At 38.6% G+C, this 22,108-nt stretch overlaps 1 protein-coding gene across 1 annotated transcript; it reads left to right on the top strand.

Moving 5' to 3' along the window:
• The first annotated feature begins 2,498 nt into the window (after nt 1-2,498).
• On the top strand, nt 2,499-22,040 carry LOC133304826 (uncharacterized). Its single transcript, XM_061504886.1, has 15 exons — nt 2,499-2,652; nt 3,563-3,593; nt 4,418-4,460; nt 4,617-4,697; nt 6,495-6,611; nt 6,896-7,001; nt 7,281-7,344; nt 7,539-7,581; nt 7,708-7,938; nt 8,024-8,185; nt 8,926-9,063; nt 19,956-20,099; nt 20,317-20,403; nt 21,521-21,589; nt 21,743-22,040. The coding sequence occupies exons 1-15, from the start codon at nt 2,499-2,501 to the stop codon at nt 21,833-21,835; spliced, it is 1,563 nt and encodes a 520-aa protein (XP_061360870.1). The 3' UTR covers nt 21,836-22,040.
• The last annotated feature ends 68 nt before the right edge of the window (nt 22,041-22,108 follow it).

The following is a 22,108-nucleotide window of genomic DNA, read 5'->3' as shown; positions in this document are numbered from 1 at the left end:
GAAATATTTGAGAGATCCAAGATCTTTAGTTCAAACTGGTCAGCTAAACATTTTTTTAAAGAGGTTATCTCCTCGCTATCATTACCAGTGACAATTATGTCATCAACATAAACGATCAGAATAGCAATTCTTCCTTTGTCGGAGTGTTTAAAAAATAAAGTGTGATCAGTCTGAGCTTGGGTGAACCCTCTTCCCTTAACAGCTTGAGTGAATTTCCCAAACCATTCTCTGGGAGATTTTTTAAGTCCATAGAGAGACTTCTGCAACTTGCACACAGAACCATCCCCTTTTTCAAAACCAGGAGGTGGATCCATGTAAACTTCCTCATGGAGATCACCATTCAAGAAGGCATTCTTAACATCTAGCTGTTGCAATGGCCAATCAAGGTTGGCGGCAAGAGATAGCAGAACGCGGATAGTGTTAAGTTTGGCAACAGGAGCAAATGTCTCCTGATAATCTATCCCATGAGTCTGACTAAATCCCTTAGCAACTAATCTGGCCTTATACCTATTGATGCTATTGTCTGCATTGAATTTTATTGTGAACACCCACTTGCAACCAACAGTTTTCTTTCCTTTAGGTAATGTCACAAACTCCCATGTTCCATTTTTTGTAAGTGCATCCATTTCTTCTAATACTGCATTCCTCCATTTTGGGTCATCAAGTGCTTCTTGGATATTTTTGAGTATCCTGGTACTATCTAACATAGTGTTGAAAGCACGAAAACCTGGAGACAACTTTTCATATGAGATATAATGGGAAATAGGATGAGCAGTGCAAGATCTAGTACCTTTCCGAAGAGCAATAGGCATATCAACGTTTGTTGTACTAGTACATTCAAGTGGGTTGCTGGAACAAGGACTCGAGTCAGGATCCTGGCAGTCCCCCTGTTTCCTTCCCAATAACTCCACCTGTTTCCAAAGGCCAAGGTAAGACAGCAACATCATTTGGTTTCCCAGGCTTATCTTCATCCATACCAATACCGATAGACTCCCCCTGAAGAGAAGTCGGGGAAAAAAAGGATTGTGTCTCATAAAAGGTAACATCCATGGAAACAAAAACCTTACGGAGAGAAGGTGAGTAACACTTATAACCTTTTTGATTAAGGGAATATCCTATGAAGACACATCTGATGGATTTAGGGTCAAGTTTGGACCTTTGATGTGGAGGAATATGCACAAAAACCACACAGCCAAATATTTTGGGAGGAAGAGAAGAAAGAGCACTGAAAGAGGGAAAAGATTTAGTAAGACAGGATAAAGGAGAATGAAAATTTAGTACCCGAGAAGGCATCCGATTAATGAGATAACAGGCTGTCAAGACAGCTTCCCCCCACAGATATTTAGGGACATGCATCGTGAATAAAAGAGCTCGAGCAACTTCAATTAGATGTCTATTTTTCCTTTCAGCCACCCCATTTTGTTGAGGGGTGTTAGGACAAGAACTTTGATGAATAATTCCATGCTGGTTTAGGTGATCTCCAAGAACTGAATTAAAATATTCAGTACCATTGTCTGTTCGCAGAATTTTGATAGAAGTCTGAAATTGAGTTTGAATCATAGCATGAAAGTTTTTAAAAGTGGAAGCTGCCTCAGACTTATCTTTTAAGATATACCCAACATACCCTAGAATGATCATCAATGAAAGTAATAAACCAACGAGCACCCGAGACATTTTTTTCACGAAAAGGTCCCCAAATATCATTATGAATCAATGTAAAGGGAGAAGATTCATGATATTTCTTAGGAGAATAAGTGACACGAGAGTGCTTTGCAAGCTGACAAATATCACAAAGAAGGGAACTTGGCTTTTTATTGATAAATAAGTTCGGCAATAACTTCTAGAGATAAACAAAATTTGGGTGTCCCAACCTACGATGCCATAACAAAACATCATTACAGTCATCTGATAAACATAGAGAGTGGTTCGAAAAAATCCTCTTTTCACAATGAACATCTGTAAAATAGTATAGCCCTTCTTCCTCTCTAGCACTGCCAATCATCATCCCCGAGTCCTGTTCTTGAAAGATACAAGCATTTGCAGAGAACTTAGCAACACAATGCAACTCAGCAGTAAGTTTGCTAATAGAGATGAGATTACAAGTAAGAGAGGGAACATGAAGTACTGAGTTCAAAATAATATGCTCAGAAAGTTTAATGGATCCCTTTCCCGCAATAGTGGAGAAATTCCCATCAGCTGTTCTTATTCGTGACGGGTGATAGTAAGGGGTATAGGAGAAAAATAAGGTTGCATTACCTGTCATGTGATCAGAGGCCCCTGAATCAAGGATCCAACGATTACTACGTTCAACATGGAATGCCAGACCTTTTTGAGCAACATGACTAGTTGCCTCAGCAGGTTGAGACATCAATTTCTGAAAAGACGAATTTTCAAAATTTTCAACGTCCATGGTTTTCTAACAACAGGTACCCAGAAAAAAGTTCCTCCAAATACGATTTTGACCCTCAAAACAGGAAGAGGGTTGCTCGCAAAAATCAATGAATGAGAGCAATCTTGGCTACAGTGAAACAATAATTGCTACAGTAATGAACAGTGCTGCTACAGTAATGAACAGTACTGCTACGGGTGTTCTGTGGGCTGGCTCAGAATCTTGTTCTGAACCTAGTGGTGGCCTTGGTTTCGTGGTTGGAGGTGTCTAGGTAAGGATTCTGGCTTGGGCAGTGGCTAAAACGAAAAAAAAAAAAAGAATAGGAAAATGACTTAAAAATAAATCAGAACGGGGAAGAGACTGGAATATAACCAGCTCTTGATACCATGAAGAAAAGAAGAAGTGGAAGAAATGTTTTATCTGAATAATACTTTCTTGATTCATTGAGAGACCCAATGGGTCCTTTTTATATTGAGTACATCCAACTACCTCAACTACATCAATAAATATACAACCACCAACTACATCAATAAATATACAACTACCAACTACATCAATAAATACTATCTAGAATATTCTACAGATATAGCATGGCAACATCGATTTCTTTGTTACATAATTTTGGTTTTAAGGGAAGGGATGTTTTTTTGCTGCTGCCATAGTTTGTGTGTGCATAAGTGCAGATGCGCAACAGTTGGGCCTAATTGGTCTCACATTTCCATCCTTTATGGTTCCTGGTGTTTTTTTGTAGTAGTTGTATTAGGCCTGCGGTAATAAAGTTACTAAGGCAGCAAGCATGATGTGAATAAGGGTCAAGATGGGAATGTAAGTTGTAACCACCCTGCATGCGTGGTAAGTAGGAACGAGGAAGGTGTGAGGTGTGGATTCTGTTAGCGGAAATAATTAAAACCAGTGAGAGGGAGGGAGAGTAAAGGGACCGAAATGGAGTGGAATAGATGGTTCTGAGTGGGGTAGGCCCCTCAAGGCTGGGGGCTCAATCCCTGGTTGAGTCATTTTTCCCCCTTGTAAACTTCATTTCCTTTCTTTTGTTATTCCAAGCAATTCCCATAACCTCTGTTCTGGAGATAGCAATACAGAATATATACAACCAGATTCTCTGGTTTCTATTCATTTTTATTCATTTCTATCAGTTTGTTTTCTGTTTCCTATCAGGTTTTGTTTCTTTGCTTACTATGACTTTAAAGTTTTTTGTCTTGGATATTTTAATATACTAATATGATAGTGTTTTCAAATATTAAAACTACTCTTTTGATGGCCTGTGATTAAAGTAATGAAGCATTGCACCATACACACTATCATTGTATTGAGTAATCACAGGAAGGCACTTCAGCTATTTTTTGAGAAGCCCCCCGAAATTTGTCCAGTAGTTGATCTTTATGGAATTTTGAGAAAATGAAATTGATGTTGTTAGAGATATATAAATATAAATCATTAATATGACTACACCTAACAATTTAAGTTTTTGGGTTGAATTGACGCTTTACATGGTATCAAAGTCTCTGTGACTAAATGGTCACGAGTTCGATTCTCACCGATTTCATTCTATTAATAAATAATTAAATATTCTGTAGTTTCTTGCATAGATAGGTGAGTCTATGCATTGTTCTCCATCCAATCCCAATGGGCTCTTGTGTTGTGTGAGAGGGCGTGTTAGAGAAATATAAACATAAAACTATTAATATGACTTTCACCTAACAATTCAAGCTTTTGGGTTGAATTGGTTCTGTACAGATGTTTTGTGGTTACTTACGACTTACACAGAAGGGGGCTGATCCAGTATTCAGAAGCTTATTGTTGTATCATAGTTTTGTTGTGAAATTCTATTTCTGCCTCTCCAAATATTGTATGTTATTGAACTATAAATTTTAGATTTTTCATCTGATATCCTTTGCATGTAAGACGCAAATGAAATTCTTTAAAATATTTACCAAGAGAGACCAATCCTTGTTATTGGTTCACTTAATAGCATTTATATGCCAGGTTAAGACCTCTTAATTGATTATGCAGGTACTACAATGATCTATTTGTATTTGACCTCGATCAATTTAAGGTAAATATATTTAAGTACTTGGGCTATACTGTTCAATAAGTACGTTATTATGCAATTTGCTATTCCTTGTTTCGCATGAAATGTGAGGCTGGATGATGTAATAATGTTGATATTGTGTTCATTAATGTGACTAATGCCAATCTGATTGTGTTGTAGTGGCAAGAAATAAAGCCTAAGCCTGGAGCAATGTGGCCAACTGCGCGTAGTGGTTTTCAATTATTTGTTTACCAAGATGAAGTGAGTAAAATACTGATCCCCCTTATATGAAGCTAATTTTTGTTTTAAATTACCTGGAGGAGGCATGCTTGTGTTTATAATATCTCATAATATCTTGATTGTATCTTAGAATATTTTAGAGTACCTTAGATAATCTCTTAGGGTCAGTTTCCCTATTTCCTTATATTTTATGATTTGTTTCCTTATTTTGGGGGGCCCTATTTAGTATAAATAGGGATTAGTGGTTTGTCTTTTGTAATCACCTCATAGCACATAATCTTAAGTCTCTATTATTCTCTGTATCTTTTCTCCTTCATCTATGTTTCCAACATGGTATCAGAGCGGTATCATCTCCCATGACTTGTTCTGTCACTATTCTTCTGACCGAGTTCCCTTAAGTTTTGAAACTAATTTTTTTCTCGTTTTTGTTTTCCTTCTCATTAGTTGTTCACTGCAGTTTTTGTCCTTCCTCCCCATTTCCACTCTGTTCCTGCCACCTCCCCCGTTGTAAATTGTCACCGAAAAACAATTTCGGGAACCTTTCAGACTGAAACTACTTCATCCAAGCCTTACGTCATCAATCTATGCGTTTCCAGAAGACCCACATCCAATTGACACTGAACGCACCCTCTGCATCATAACTATCCTCTGCGCGTTGAATTCACATGCCTCCTTCTGCCGACGTATGGCACTTTGTCTGGCCACCATTTGGCTCCGACCAGACACATACAATACAAGGTTGCCCAGCCTTCCTTTTTTCTGGATTTTCACTTGCTTTGTCCAACCGACATCATTTGCGTAGGTGGTCCTTGATACCCTTCTTCCATCCACCCTGTTACCATACTTAAACCAAATTTGCCAAATGGACCACATGGCGTAATTAGAGTTAGCAACTGCTTCTACTCTTGATTTTCGTGCATTTTGATTTGTGTGGTTGTTGTTCATCATCATCTCTGTTGTGGTTGTTCTCTACTGGTTTGTGGCTTGGTGTTTGTTGCTTATTGTTGTAAATTGGTTTGTCGTTTTTTTTTTGTTTTTTTTTATTTTTTGCTTCAGTCGTTGCCGCATTCAATATGGTCTTTTATCTCTGCCAGTCTGCCTTCAATTGCCGCATTTGGTGCACCTTTTTTTCTTCACCTTCAAGGCGCTTAAAGTCTGCCTCCAATGAGGCCTTTCATCTTAGCAAGTCTTCCTTCAGTTGCGGGTGCCACCTCCGGTATGGTCAACCATCTGCATTCAGTTGCAGCCACTGCCTCCAGTGCAGGTGTTGCCTTAAGTGTGACCTTTTATCTTCGCCTTTAGTGTGCTTGAAGACCCATTGGTCACTGTCCTTGAAGACCCATTATGTTGCCTTCATTGTTGGCCTGTGTCTACCTTACGCCCCTTGACAACCATGTTTTGTGTAGTCCAAATTATATTATTTGCTTATTTTTTTCCCTTTTGTTTTAAGTGCTTATTTTGAGGGGGAGTGTTAGAATATCTCATAATATCTTGATTGTATCTTAGATAATTTTTTCGGATTAGTTTCCTTACCTCCTTATATTTTATGATTTGTTTCTTTATTTTGGTGTCCCCCTTTAGTATAAATAGAGATTAGTTCTGTCATTTGTAATCACCTTATAGCACATAATATTCAGTCTATTTTATTCTCTCTATCTTTTCTTCTCCATCTATGCCTAAAACCCTATAATCTCGACAGGTTATTAATATAGTCAAGTTTTCCCCTATGTGCTGTAACATAATTGTGACTAATTAGGGAGGCTAAGTATTTTGAAGTTCAGAAGCTGTCTTCTTTACGTAGTTCCTTTTACATTGCAGATTTTTTTGTATGGTGGCTATTCAAAAGAAGTTTCATCTGATAAGAGTGTCTCTGAGAAAGGAATTGTTCATTCAGACATGTGGTCCCTTGACCCTAAGACTTGGGAATGGAACAAGGTAGTGGTTTGTAGTTTAATAATATGTATATTCCTCTTCTTAGGCAAGTTTAAGCTTTCTTATATCTTTAGAGTTTTTCCATTAATTAAAATAACTGAAGTCCACATTCTGTAGCAGCTCAAACTTTTCTGTTTAAACTTCAATTCAATTATGAACATATTTGTCTTATATTTGCTTATCTCCCCCTTCCCCCTCGCACACTACCCCAGACACCCAGAAAAATAATGTATTTTATAGTCTGTTTGTCCAACTGATTTTTTCATCATCTTTTCTCGCTTTGATAGGTTAAGAAAAGTGGAATGCCTCCTGGGCCTCGTGCTGGGTTTTCCATGTGTGTTCATAAGAGGAGGGCTCTGCTATTTGGCGGTGTTGTGGATATAGAAGTTGAAGGTTAGCTTTCGTTTTTTGTGATTATTATTTGCAATTTGTGGCACTGCATGTATCTTTAAAGTAAATTAATAGGACTCACTACATGAGATTATATTCTCATCTGTGTGGCCTATGTAATACTTTGTAATGTTTGCAAACAATTAATAAGATCTGACTGTCAACTTATTTTATTTTATTTTATAGGGGTGTTTTTTTTTTTTTTTTTTTGGGGGGGGGGGGCTGTTTCTTTGTTTATGCTTGCTGTATGGTTAGTTTCTTGACTGCACTAAAATTGTGCAGGTGATGTAATGATGAGCTTATTCTTGAATGAGCTTTATGGCTTTCAGTTAGACAACAATCGCTGGTGAGTCCTACATTGGATCGGTGCTTAATACATCATTTACTACCATTGCCATCTGCCCTTACGAACTCAGTTCTTCCACTTCGCATTTTACTCTGCAACTGATCGTTTTTCTGCATATACTGATTAGAGTAAAGATTTGCTATCATATTTAAAGATTCTAAATTAGCTAATTAATGATCTTGTGTGCATAATAGGTATCCTCTGGAGTTGAGAAAGGAGAAATCAACAAAAGATAAGGTATATTGGATACATTATACATTTGTACTTCTGATTTCATGAAAATTGTTCCACATTTTAAAACTCATCCTTTAGACGGTTTTGCATGTAACATAGTATTGTTGCTTGATGAAATGGGTTTTGCAGTTAAAAAAGAATGAACAAAATTTTACTGATGATATCGAAAAGATAAATCCAGAGTGTGCAGCAACAGAAGAAACTGAGGATTCAGAATTTGAAGAAAGCAACATTGATGATATATCCCAGAATATTGCATCAAATGTGACCATTGTTGATAGTGAAACACTTATCAAATCTGAAGGAAAGCCTAAGGAATCTGGTTCTAAATTGGACATTCAGAGTTCTTCTTTGCCTGAGGTTGTCATTCTGGACCAACAATCTTATGACATTGCTTTTAGTTTTTCCCAGTTATTGATTAATGAATTTTCTCCAAACTTTGTAGGTAGTGAAGCCCTGTGGACGTATTAATTCCTGCATGGCCATTGGAAGAGATACATTATATATATATGGTGGCATGATGGAGATTAAAGATCAAGAAATCACTCTTGACGACTTGTATTCTCTGAACCTTAGCAAACTGGATGAATGGAAGTGCATTATACCGGTTTGTTAATTTTTCTTAACTATTTGCCAATACATGCATACACCCAACACTAAAAATTCGAGGTAACAATGCTATACCGGTTGGAACTGTACCCAAAACTCTGGCATGTTAACACTGTTTTATGCTCTGACTAAATATCAAGTTCTATTTCTAGGAGCTCTGTGTCTGTCCCTGTCTCTGTCTATGTCTGTCTCTCTCTCTCTCTCTCTCATGAGAAATTATGGTTAAGCAAGAAAGAATTTCCGAGTTATTGGCTGATATAATTCTGCTACTGCAAAGGTGGTGAATGTTTGTACCTTTACCCAGTTTTGAGGGTCCAGAACACGTCATTAATCCCACTGAGTATTATAAAAAAGGCTATCTAACAAAATATGTGCTAGTAACTGGATCTATTAGAGTACAATGATATTTTGACAAATTTATATCACACGAACTTTATTTTCTTTGATAATTTGTCTTATTCACATTATCTTGAAACTAAATTTCACTGCTGAAGAAATAATCAGTGAATATTTCTTAGTGTTCAATTACAAATTATAATGTGAATTGGGGTGACTTGTATTCTTTTGATTACATTGTGCAAAACTAGGTCTCTAGATATAGCTGTTCTGATGCTGTTATTATAACTGTCTCATTAATCCAGATTGTTTAATGTAGAATATATTGTGATTGTAATTTCCTGTTTAAACATGCATTTTTACTGTATTTGATATAGCCGACTTGGCTTTTCTTCAACTCAGGCATCAGAGTCTGAATGGGTGGAAGCATCAGAGGAGGATGATGATGATGAAGAAGAAAATGAAGATGATGATGAAGATGAATCCGATGGCGATAGAACAAGTGAAGAGAATGAAGACGATGAGGAAGAGGAGGAGGAGGTGCCCATTCGAACTTTGTAATTCAAATGCCATTCCCTTATTTAGCCTTATATGTGCAGAAAAGGGGAAGAAAGCATTCATTTAGTGTAGCTGAAATTAAGATTCAAATGGTTGGGCACTAAATTGAATCTTGAACTCAATTTCACCAAATGAAGTGTTCTTACCCTTTTCTTATGGGTAAAAACGACATTTGACCAAACAACATCCCTGAGCTAACATCTCTTAACGAATATGTTATTCTGATAGCATTTGGAGTTAGTTGTAGTATTTTATACCGTTGGGATTAACATACTGTTTTGTTAGAATTAGTTACAATAGTTAGTGTAGCAATGGAAAACAATAGGAATGTGGGAAATAACTATTTTTTTTTTTATTGTAAATACCTACTGTACTTACTGCCTTCATTATATAATATATAAAGTAGTTTTACACAATTTTCAAGTCTATTATCCTCCTTTCTAAGGTTTAAAAATAAAATAGAATTTTGTATAGGTTTTATAATAAAGATGAAGTCTGTGTAAAAAATGCAATGCAAAATACAAGGGAAGTGAAAATAATTTACTAAAAAATCTATTACATCACTGAAACAGAAAAGGGGGGAGAAAACAACAGAAACATACTATCTTTTTGGAATTCTACCTTTGCACTTTCCTTCCATTGTTTTAATTCACTTTGATTGTTTTTGATCTCTTCCTCTCTTTTTGATATTTTTAAGCATAAAGTCTTTACACTATGTTTACCGCTGGAAAGATGCATAATGGGAATACAAATGGGTTCTTTCTAAGATACCTTTTTTTTTGCTCTATAATACCATATCCTTAACGGTTTATGGTAAATAATATTTTGATTTACAAACATTTACCTTTGGACATGTTATAAACCAACTTTTCTAAAGCTTAAGCTATTAGGTGTGAAGAAAGAATCATTAGAATAGCTTAGAGAACTCTCTGAAGCTCTATGGTATTTATAATCAATACACTCAGCAATAATGTACAAACACTTTAATAAAGAAAAGCATGGAGACCTATACTAACATGGAAACCCATGCTGGAATGGAAACCCATTCCTCAATTATACATAAAGCAAATAATGAAGAAGATGAGGAATGGGTATTCTGACACTCCCCCTCAAGCTGGAGCATATATATCATATGCACCAAGCTTGTCACAGATAAATTGTATTCTTGGTCCCCTCAGTGACTTAGTAAGAATATCAGCAAGTTGATAGCTTGTGTTAACAAATTCAATGAGGATTTCTTTAGAAAGGACTTTCTCTCTGATAAAATGGCAGTCAATCTCAATGTGTTTGGTCCTTTCATGGAAGACGGGATTTGATGCAATATGCAATGCAGCTTGATTATCACAGTAGAGTCGCATTTGATTGGTATCTCCAAACTTCAACTCTTGAAGTAATTGTTTTACCCATATGAGTTCACATGTAACATTTGCCATTGCACGATATTCAGCTTCTGCACTGGATCTTGCAACCACATTTTGTTTCTTACTTTTCCAGGATACTAGATTACCACCAATAAATTCAAAAAATCCTGAAGTTGATCTTCTGTCACTGGGTGATCCAGCCCAATCAGCATCAGAGTATCCCATAATTTGAGCATGACCTTTATTTTCATACAACAATCCTTTTCCTGGAGCATTCTTAATATATCGTAAGATTCGAACCACATCATCCCAATGTTCAATACACGGAGCTTGCATAAATTGACTTACTACGCATACCGAGAAGGAGATGTCTGGTCTAGTTAAGGTAAGGTAGTTTAGTTTACCAACTAACCTTCTATATCTGTTAGGATCTGAATACAGTTCTCCTTGATTTGGTAATAACTTGTGATTTGGATCCATTGGAGTGTCAACAGGCTTGCAATCTGTTAAACCAGTCTCTTCCAAAATATCTAGAGCATATTTTCGTTGTGAAAGCACTATGCCACTCTGTGATTGAGCTACCTCAAGACCGAGAAAGTATTTGAGTCGTCCCAAATCTTTTGTTTGAAAGTGTTGAAACAAGTGCTCCTTTAACTGCAAAATTCCCTCATTATCATCACCTGTAATAACTATATCATCAACATAAACCACCAGATAAATACATCGACCAAAGGGCGTGTGACGATAGAAAACTGAATGATCAGCTTCACTCCGAGATAACCCAAATTTCTGTACAACTGTGCTGAACTTGTCAAACCAAGCTCGAGGGGATTGTTTCAACCCATAAAGGGACCGTTTTAACTCCCAAACTAGTCCAGACTCCCCCTGAGCAACAAAACCAGGTGGTTGCTCCATATAAATCTCCTCATCTAGATCACCATGAAGGAATGCATTCTTTATGTCTAGCTGATATAAAGGCCATCGCCCAATAGCGGCGATGGCTAGAAATAGACGAACAGATGCCATTTTGGCCACTGGAGAGAATGTTTCACTATAATTAAGACCATAAGTCTGAGTGTATCCTTTAGCAACAAGACGAGCTTTAAGTCGATCAATACTGCCATCAGAGCCTACCTTAACTGCATATACCCAACGACATCCAACAACCTTTTTGTCTTGGGGAAGTTGAACTAAGTCCCATGTATCACTGTGCTCAAGGGCAGTCATTTCATCAATCATAGCTTGCCTCCAACCAGAGTGGGAAAGAGCCTCATTAGCAGTGTTAGGAATTTGAACAGAGGACATAGAAGATACAAATGCATAATATGACGGAGACAAACGGTGAAAACTCAAGAAGTTATAAATAGGATGAGGATTACGAGTGGTACGACTACTTCTACGAATAGCAATAGGAGAATCACTTACAGACTTACCGGGAGTTGATGCAGGTGCAGTAGAGGAAGGTAGGTCCGTAGTAGGAAAAGTCATTGGGATAGGACATGATGTATAAGGATCCTCCGTGACTACCTCGGTTGTAGGAATGGCTGCCTTGGAACGTCGCTGGTAAGTGATGATTGGTTGTTGGGGAGGATCAAGCTGGTCATGATCTGGTAGAGAAACGATGGGTTCCTCATGATCAGGCTGAGTACTTGTAGGTACCTGTAAAGAAGACAAAGGGAGACCACCAAAGTATGGTACCGGTAAAGCCTCAGAGATTACTATAGGATCAATGGTTGAAGTGAAGTAAGGTGTGTCTTCGAAAAAGGTGACACTGGCAGAGATATACTGACGATGAGTGATAGGAGAATAACACCGGTACCCTTTTTGCAATCAAGAATAACCAAGAAAAACACATTTGATAGCACGAGGGGACAACTTGTCGCGCCCAGGAGATAGATCATGGACAAAACAAGTACAACCAAATACTCGAGGAGGAACTGTATACAAAGGAATTTGCCGGTCTAACACCTGAACAGGGACTTGATGATTGATAGCAGAGGAAGGCATACGATTAATCAAATAGCAAGCGGTTAGGACAGCATCTCCCCAAAATTGTAGTGGCACATGAGCATCCAACAACAATGTACGAGTAGTTTCAATAAGGTGACGATTTTTTCTTTCGGCTACTCCATTTTGTTGGAGGGTATGCGGACATGATGATTGATGCAAAACTCCATGAGATGACATAAACAATGAGAAGTCAGCAGAAAAATATTCTTTGGCATTATCACTATGTAAAACTTTGATTGTTTTGCCAAATTGATTATGAATCTCACTGCAGAAGGATTGAAATATGGGAAAGACTTCTGAACGTTCCTTCATTAAAAATAACCAAGTACATCGAGAAAAATCATCAATGAAAGTCACAAAATATTTAAACCCAGTTGGTGTAGAAACACAACTAGGACCCCAAACATCAGAATGAATAACAGAAAAACTAGATGTTGTTTGACTGTTGACCTTACTAGGAAAGGAAGAACGAACATGCTTGCCAAGTTGACATGACTCACAACTGAAAGACTTTAGATTTTCAAGACCTGGGACCATTTTTTTAAGTTTTAATAAACTGGGATGACCAAGATGGTGATGGAGAAGACTAGGAGATTCCACAGTAGCACATGCCATATGAGAGGTTGATTGGAGGTAATAAAGTCCTTGTGATTCATGTCCTATGCCAATTGTCTTTCCCGTCCCACGGTCCTGGATAACAAAAGAATCAGAATAAAAAGTTACGAAACACTTCAGAGATCTTGTAAGCTGACTCAAGGAAATTAAATTAAATGAACAACCAGGTATAAATAAAGTAGAATTTAATGACATGGATGCATTGGGTGAAACAACACCAGTACCTTGGACAGATACTTTGGAACCATCAGCTAAAGTTACAAAACGAGGACAAGTAGGTGAAGAAAGAGAAGAGAAGAGAGATTGATTACCAGCTACATGGTCAGAGGCACCTGAATCAAGGATCCAGGGTGTGGAATTATTACCCGTATGAGAAATACAAACTGTAGGATTACCCGAATGAGCAACAGTGGTAGTAGAGGATTGGGTTGGCTTTGCTGCTTTCAACTGAAGAAATTCCTGAAACTCCTTTTCTGTAAGAGAAAATGACTGTTCACCAGATCTGTTAAATCCCGTCCCTTCTTCTACACCAGGTTCAGACTGAGTGAGATTGACAGATTTATCAGGGAAACCATGTAGAGAGTAACATGTCTCCTGAGTGTGGCCTGATCGCTTACAGTATGTGCAGTGAAGATTGTTGTTGCGATTACCACGACCACCACGACCTCCCCGAACTCCTCGTCCACCACGACCTCCACGAAAGCCAGAGTTAGTGACTAAAGCGGAAGATGAAGTGTCAATTATGTTGGGACGCGGGTCTGAAGTAGTGGAATTGGGAACCCTCAAGAGACGAGTGGTAAGATAGTCCATGGTGGGTATTTCGTGACTAGTCAAAAGTTGATCTCGAATGTGATTGAAATCAGGATGCATAGCACGCAATACCAAGACTACATATAGATTTTCCAACTTTCCCAACAAGCCTTGACGGCTGTCAGCATATAAAAATATTTTTAGTTCCTCCACTGCTGCCTGTGCCTGAGCAACAAAACTTGTCATATCATGACTATTTTGGTGAAGAGAAGCCAATTTCTGGACTACATCATAGAGTCTTTGAATGTCATTAGCAAATAAGCTGCGAGCTTTATTCCAAAAAGTGACACATGTTTTACTTGAATATAAAATAATAGAAGAATAATATGTTGTGTATTGATCTGTGTCAGAGAGTTACAATATATAGAGACCCTAATGGGCTTAAGTGAAAGGCCCAAACCTAATCCTAATACAGTCAGAATATTTACGGATAAAACGGAATCCAATCATATCTAATCATATCTAATCATATCATATCTAATATTCTAACACTCCCCCTCAAGCTGGTGCGTATATATTATGAGCACCAAGCTTGTTACAAATGTATTCAACCCGAGGACCTCTAAGAGCTTTAGTGAAAACATCCGCTAGTTGATTAGAGGAGTTGACGAAAGCAGTCTTGATTTCTCCTGACTGAATCTTTTCTCGAATGAAGTGACAATCAATCTCTATATGTTTGGTCCTCTCATGAAAGACAGGATTAGAGGATATATGTAGCGCAGCTTGATTATCACAGATGAGTGTCATGGGTTGTTTCTGTTCACAAAGATGAAGCTCCTGAATCAACTGCTTTAACCAGACTAACTCACAGGTAGCATTTGCCATTGCACGATACTCAGCTTCTGCACTAGATCGAGCAACAACAGGTTGTTTCTTGCTCTTCCACGAAATTAAGTTTCCTCCAAAGAAGACACAATAGCCAGAAGTAGAGCGCCTGTCCGAGGGTGATCCTGCCCAATCAGCATCTGAATAACCACAAATTTCTGTATTTCCCTGATCTGAATACAACAAACCTTTTCCTGGTGCTCCTTTGATGTATCGGAGGATCCTCACAGCAGCATCCCAATGTGAATCACAAGGGGAATCAAGAAACTGACTAGCCGTACTAACAGCGAAAGAAATATCTGGCCTAGTCACAGTAAGATAGTTGAGCTTCCCAATTAGCCTCCGATAACGTCCAGGATCAGATAACGGCTCCCCCTGTCCGGGCAATAACTTGACATTAGGATCCATAGGTGTATCAACTGGTTTACTCCCCAACATACCAGTTTCTTCTAGGATATCCAGGGCATATTTCCTTTGACAGATAGAAATGCCCTGTCTAGATTGCGCCACCTCAATTCCCAAGAAGTAACGCAGCTTCCCAAGGTCCTTTGTTTGAAATGTACTAAACAAATGCTGTTTTAACTGACGAATTCCGTCTTGATCACTTCCGGTGAGAATAATGTCGTCAACATAGACTAACAAATAGATACACTTATCAGGAGATGTAATCCTATAAAACACAGAATGGTCAACTTTACTGCGGATTAAGCCAAACGCCTGAACAGCAGAACTGAAGCGACTGAACCATGCTCGAGGAGACTGCTTGAGACCATATAAGGATTTCCGAAGACGACACACCTTTCCAGACTCCCCCTGAGCAACAAAACCAGGTGGTTGCTCCATGTAAACTTCTTCTTGTAAATCACCATGAAGAAAGGCATTTTTGATGTCAAGTTGAAGGAGTGGCCAGTGACGAACAGCAGCAAGGGCAAGAAAGAGGCGGACTGACGCCATCTTAGCGACCGGAGAAAATGTATCGCTATAATCAAGGCCAAAGATTTGAGTAAAACCCTTGGCAACTAAACGTGCCTTGAGACGATCAATATGGCCATCAGGTCCAACTTTCACAGTAAAAACCCAGCGACAACCAACTATAGACTTCTCTGGAGGAGCAGAAACAAGGTCCCAAGTGCCATTGGAATGAAGTGCAGTCATCTCATCAAGCATTGCTTGGCGCCACCCTGGATGGGAAAGTGCTTCACCTGTGGTCTTAGGAATAGAAATAGAAGAAAGACTAGAAACAAAGGTGAAATGAGGTGAAGAAAGACGGTCATAACTCAAAAAGGTATAAAGAGGATAAGGGTTACGAGTAGTACGTGTACCTTTTCTTTGAGCAATGGGAAGAGTCTCTGATGAAGGATCCGGAGGGGAAGAAGCAACAGCAGTGGGCGATGAGTCAGCAAGAGTTGAGTCGACAGGAGGCACAGTTTTGCGACGCTGATAGGTGAGAAGTGGACGGTCCTCAGGTATAGAAGTAATAGGTTGCTCATCTGGAATAGAAGCACCTGCAGCTGGCAAAGACAAGTCAAGAAAAGGGACAGGAAGTACATGATCAACTTGTGACATCTGAGATGGGATAGAATTAAAGGGTTGTTGATCAAGAAAAGTGACATCAGCGGAAACTAAGTAACGCTTAAGGTCGGGAGAATAACAACGATAACCCTTTTGAAGACGAGAATAACCAAGAAAGATACACTGAAAGGCCTTGGATGTTAACTTATCCTTACCAGGAGTGAGATCATGAACAAAACAAGTACAACCAAAGACATGTGGAGTTAGAGGATAAAGAGGAACATCTGGAAGCAATAGATTATGAGGAATGTCATTGTGGAGCACAGATGAAGGCATGCGATTGATGAGAAAACAAGAGATGAGTACAGCATCTGCCCAGAAGTGAAGGGGAACCTGCATATGAATAAGAAGGGTACGGGCAGTTTCAATGAGATGTCTGTTTTTACGTTCAGCCACCCCATTTTGTTGTGGAGTGTGAGGACAAGTAGTTTGATGTAAAGTACCTTGTGTGGCCAAGAAATTAGAAAAATCAATAGAAACATATTCCTTAGCATTATCACTACGTAGAATACGAATAGAAACACCAAATTGAGTGTGGATCTCAGTAGAAAACTTTTTATAAATGGAAAATAGCTCGGAACGATTTTTCATTAAATAGGTCCAAGTGCAACGGGAAAAATCATCAATAAAGGTAACGAAATACCGAAAACCTAAGACAGACAAGGTATGACTTGGACCCCAGATATCTGAATGAACAAGAGAGAAAGGGGCATCAGCTCGTTTATTGACTCGACTGGCAAAAGAGGAGCGTGTATGCTTCCCTTGTTGACATGACACACAATCTAAAGACTGAAGACCGGACAAAAGAGGAACCATTTTCTGCAACTTTGAAAGACTTGGATGACCAAGGCGACTGTGGATAAGTTGTGGAGATTCTGTGAGAGAGCATGCTACTGAAGGACGAGGCACATCCAGATAATAAAGCCCCCGTGACTCACGACCCACTCCAATCATTTTCCCCGTACCCGGATCCTGCACAGAAACAGAATGGTTAGAGAAAGTAATGGTGCAAGCGAAGGAGTGGATCAACTTACTAATAGAAATTAAGTTATAAGGGATGCCAGGAATGTAATAGACAGATGTCAGGGCCAAGGTAGAGGTCGGACGAGCTTGTCCAATCCCACGAACTGGGGCTTTGGTTCCATCCGCAAGGGTAAAAGACGGTAAATGATCAGAATAAGTAAGAGATGTAAAGAGTTCCTTATTACCACAGAGATGATCGGTAGCACCGGAGTCAAATATCCAAGAGCCAAGTGATGTAGAATGAGAAACACGAGCAACAGGATTACCAGTATAAGGCTGAGACTGAGGAGAAGCCTTCCTGAGAGGGGTTTGGAGTGCAGCATAGTCCGAACCTGAACCAAATGATGCATTGTCTGACTGAGCTATATTTGCAACAATATAAGGAGAGTTAACCTCCGAGAGATCAGGAGATGCTGCTGCCATTTAAAGATAAAATATAAAAGCCGTAAACGAAGGCAAACGATATCCAATCAAGAAGAACCACGCGTCTAAGGTCAGACCCACAGAGAAACAATCACAGATCCAGAAAGGGGAGGAGAAGGCGAGCTTCTCTGTCCAAGACCGGCCGGAAAAAGCCGTTGGAATAGTGCTCACGCGCCGGCAGAAGGTGGCGCGTGAAGCCTACGCGCAGAGAAGACAGGTGGCGCGTGAAGGCGCGTGGGAGATGCGTTGCTGACCGGACCACCACAGACCTGGTCGCCGGGAAGAGAGGGTCCTGATCGCGTGAAGTTTGGTCGGAAAAGTCGCCGGAAAAAGTCTCCGGTTGCCTGAACAGTGATTCTGACGGCGAGCGGTGGTTCCGGTGGCCGTCGGAGGTGCTGACGCGTTTGGAAAAATCACTCAGAGGCTGTTTACAGCCCTAGAAGGCTTGCCGGAAGGACGCACGGCAAGAAAGAGGACTCCTAAGCAGTGGGCTTAGGTTTTAAAGCAAAAAACAAGGTTTCTAAGCGGAAGCGAGGGTTCCCAGAACGAAAGAGCTCTGATACCAACTTGAATATAAAATAATAGAAGAATAATATGTTGTGTATTGATCTGTGTCAGAGAGTTACAATATATAGAGACCCTAATGGGCTTAAGTGAAAGGCCCAAACCTAATCCTAATACAGTCAGAATACAGTCAGAATATTTACGGATAAGACGGAATCCAATCATATCTAATCATATCTAATCATATCATATCTAATATTCTAACTGTTTTAAAAGTGCGAAAATTAATTAAAATTGTGGGTTCCACAGATTGCCATAGCAAAGCACATAACTGATAGTCAAACCTTTCCTATTGACTTCGTTCTATTTGAGGAATATCAGAAATTGACTTTTCAAGATAGTCTGAGAGACCTTGACCAAGAAACCACAACTCAACAGAAGAGGACCAACCAATAGTTCTTACTATTTAACTTTTCAGATGTAATTGTTGGTGAACCTGAAAAAGCATAAGCAACTGGAGCATGACGTACCGGATTGGTAACTTCGGATGAAACAGGATCTTTAGGTGAGAGAGGAGTTTTGGGACCAGAAGAATCTTCATCATTTGAAGCCATATTTACTCCAATATAGCTAAAAGACAGAACCAAATCGCACAAAACAAGGCAGAAACACAGTAGTGGAACAGAAGTGGATTGAACAACAAACAATAAGAAGTGGATTTGGATAATACACTATTGAAACAAACCAGAATGGAGCAACTCAGTACTGGAACAGAAAGAGGAGACTGAGGCGAGCACAGCGAACGGAGACGAGCAGTGGAAGGCGGCGCGTGGCCTTCACGCGCTCGGAACTGGGCTGCGCGTGGGCTTCACGCGCTCGGACTGTGGCGGCGCGTGAGGAAGTTTCTGCCGGCGGGGAGCTCCAGATCGGGTCGTCGGAATTTTCTGGGTTGACTGGGAGTGTTTCCATCTTGATTCACAGTGGTTTTGAGGTATGTTGGTGAACCTGGGAGTGTTTAAGCTTTTGAATGGACTAAGTTGGTGAACCTGTACGTTGGTTCTGGTTCCTGAATGAACCTTGCTCTTGATACCATGAAGAAAGAATCATTAGAATAGCTTAGAGAACTCTCTGAAGCTCTATGGTATTTATAATCAATACACTCAGCAATAATGTACAGACACTTTAATAAAGAAAAGCATGGAGACCTATACTAACATGGAAATCCATGCTGGAATGGAAACCCATGCCTCAATTATACATAAAGCAAATAATGAAGATGAGGAATGGGTATTCTGACAAGGTGAAAGCACAACGAATGGTTTTATATCTAATATGTCCCCTCATACAATGCATAAGCCTATTTCTGCTGAAATTTAACTTATATTTTGAGGAATGGGGTCAGCAAGGATCAAACTCCTAATCATTTAGTCATAGAGGCTCTAATACCATATCTTAAACTATCTATCTCAATAGCCTAAGCTATTAGGTGAAAGCACACATGAATGGTTTTATATCCAACTGAACCAAAAACTTGAAACATGATATTTTCCCTTGCCCAAAGTTATAATAATCCATGATAGATATTAAGCATTTCTTAGGTATTTTCCTAATTCCACACGCATCATCTTCAATGATATGTATGATCAACTCTCTGTAAGCAGGCAGTTTGTTTTCCCCTGAAGGAAGATTCTTCCTGCATCATTGATTTGGCTTTTACTTTTTGGTCACTAGGTTCAGAATGCATCAGATCAGGTAGGAGATGCTGTTGCTTTAATCAAGGGAGGGGGAAGGAATCTGCGGAGGAAAGAAAGGAGGTCACGGATAGAGCAAATCAGAGCAAGCCTTGGCTTGTCAGATTCACAGAGAACACCATTGGTAATTTGTTAATATTTATTAAAGACACTTTAGAGCGTAGAATATAGATTGAAGCTAGTAGATATATAAAATTTTAAATTTTTTGTTGCATATGAGCTCTACTATCTTTGTTGATTGTGTATGGTTGTCTTTTTGCCTGCAAAAGTATCTCTGGGCTTCAATTAGTCTTTTTCTTCACCTCACTGCTTTCTTAATTGATTTCTTTTTGCTTGTAAAGCCAGGAGAGTCGTTGAGGGATTTCTATAAGCGAACAAATTTGTATTGGCAAATGGCAGCCCATGAACATACTCAACACACTGGAAAAGTAGGTTCTCTCATCTCTTTCTTTTATTATATTCTCATATAATTTCCCTTGTAAAATAATGTGATCTTTAGTAGTTTGACTGTCTCCCGCTTTCCTATAAATATATATATTTATATTTTTCTTACAAATTATCTTTTGTCGAGATATCAATATTTCTGCTAAATCTTTCTTCTGCTTGTTATATATTCAGGAGGAACAGAGAGACTTCAGTTGGTCTTCCTGTTTTCCTCTGTTCAAATTGGCCCAGTCCTTGTTCAAAAAATTGCAATATGTTGGTCTGATCTGCTTACAAATAACATTTGATTTAATTCTTAAATTGATTATTTTTTCTTATTTTGTATGTCTATGCATTTGTTGACCTGATTATGTGGCAATGACTGGTAATTTAATATATGTTGCTCAAATTTAGTTGAAGTGTTGAACTTTCATATCACCATGAAATGTGCCAGTAAAATTGCTTCCATTTTCTTTTGTTTTCCACTAAGATCAAGTTTCAGCTGCCTCGTAAATGTGGTAAAGTTTTGGAAATTCCTTTAAAAAAGAACAATATTTTGGAGCTAAGATTTGCCTAGGAGGTTCCAGGCAACTGTTCAGTTTGTTAATCATTTCGTATTAGCAATCAACTTATGCGTGCAGTACAAAACCTATTATTGATTACATTTGGGTTTTAGCTGATTTTACTTTGTTGATTTATGCCATTAGTTATGCATGGTAACAATTTTGATAATGCTACTATTACTTATTTGTCAATTTTGGATCCAAGAACTCATTTCGTAATATTGTCAATTATGGGAATGAATATTAAACATCTTAGAAAGAGGAAAAACAACCACTAGAAAGACTAAGGGAGTGATTGTTCAAGGGGGTGGAAATTTTGTTCGAAATTTGCATTTCGTCAATTTTTACCTTCTCGAACAAGCACGCCCTAAAATGGTATTTTACCTGTTTGAAATGAAACATAATGAATAGAATAAAATCAATTTTTTTATTCATCTCTAGCTCTATTTTCAGTTCCTCTTCCTATTTCTTTTTTCTATGCACTGATACATGTGTTCATATAGAGTTATACGCTAATGAACCCCTCATGTCTTTGTGGCAAAATTCCTTTGGGTCATAGGAACTTCGCAAGGATGGTTTTGATCTTGCTGAAGCTCGGTATAGGGAGCTTAAACCTATTCTTGACGAGGTAATATATATTTTTTTTTTTGCACACATTTGTAGACGAGTACATCAAATTTATGCCTAAAAGCCATTTGCACCATCACTATTTTCTTTTTCTTTTTCTCTTCCGTAGACTATATTCTTTAAGTTGTTAAGTTCTTTTCTTTGGACACTGCAGCTGGCTCTATTAGAAGCTGAGCAGAAAGCTGAAGAGGATGAGGGGCCTGAAACTAGTGCAAAGAAAAGAGGCAAGAAGAAAACTAGAAATTGATAATTTATTTAGTACGAGGCTTGGGTGCCATCGAGAATGTAATTTGCAATTTTGGCCGAGTTTGATGTCATTATATGGGGAGGTTATGCTAAGAGTTTTATGCCGTTAATGTGCACGTATGATCATGTTACATGTAATCATTGGAAAAATGCATACACAAAAAATCACTGCTACGCTCTCAAAAACAAAAACAAAAATTCACAGCTACGCCACACAAATTTCCTCCCAAAATGTGTAGAAGAATTATTTCAATCTAAAACCAAGTGAAATTTA

The sequence above is a fragment of the Gastrolobium bilobum genome, unplaced genomic scaffold (genome assembly GCF_033153095.1).
Source record: "Gastrolobium bilobum isolate Gb01-03AN ecotype WA unplaced genomic scaffold, APGP_CSIRO_Gbil_v1 utg896, whole genome shotgun sequence".
Classification (NCBI taxonomy): domain Eukaryota; kingdom Viridiplantae; phylum Streptophyta; class Magnoliopsida; order Fabales; family Fabaceae; genus Gastrolobium; species Gastrolobium bilobum.
Note: the sequence above shows the minus strand (reverse complement) of the source record. Positions and strands in the feature narration are given on the sequence as shown.

Bases quoted from the DNA above. Each gene is read 5' to 3' on its own strand.
- LOC133304826 (XM_061504886.1), top strand. From the start codon at position 2,499: ATGAATGAGAGCAATCTTGGCTACAGTGAAACAATAATTGCTACAGTA. The intron at 6,612-6,895 runs GTAGTGGTTTGT...TCGCTTTGATAG, and splicing joins AGACTTGGGAATGGAACAAG to GTTAAGAAAAGTGGAATGCC. The intron at 8,186-8,925 runs GTTTGTTAATTT...TCTTCAACTCAG, and splicing joins AATGGAAGTGCATTATACCG to GCATCAGAGTCTGAATGGGT.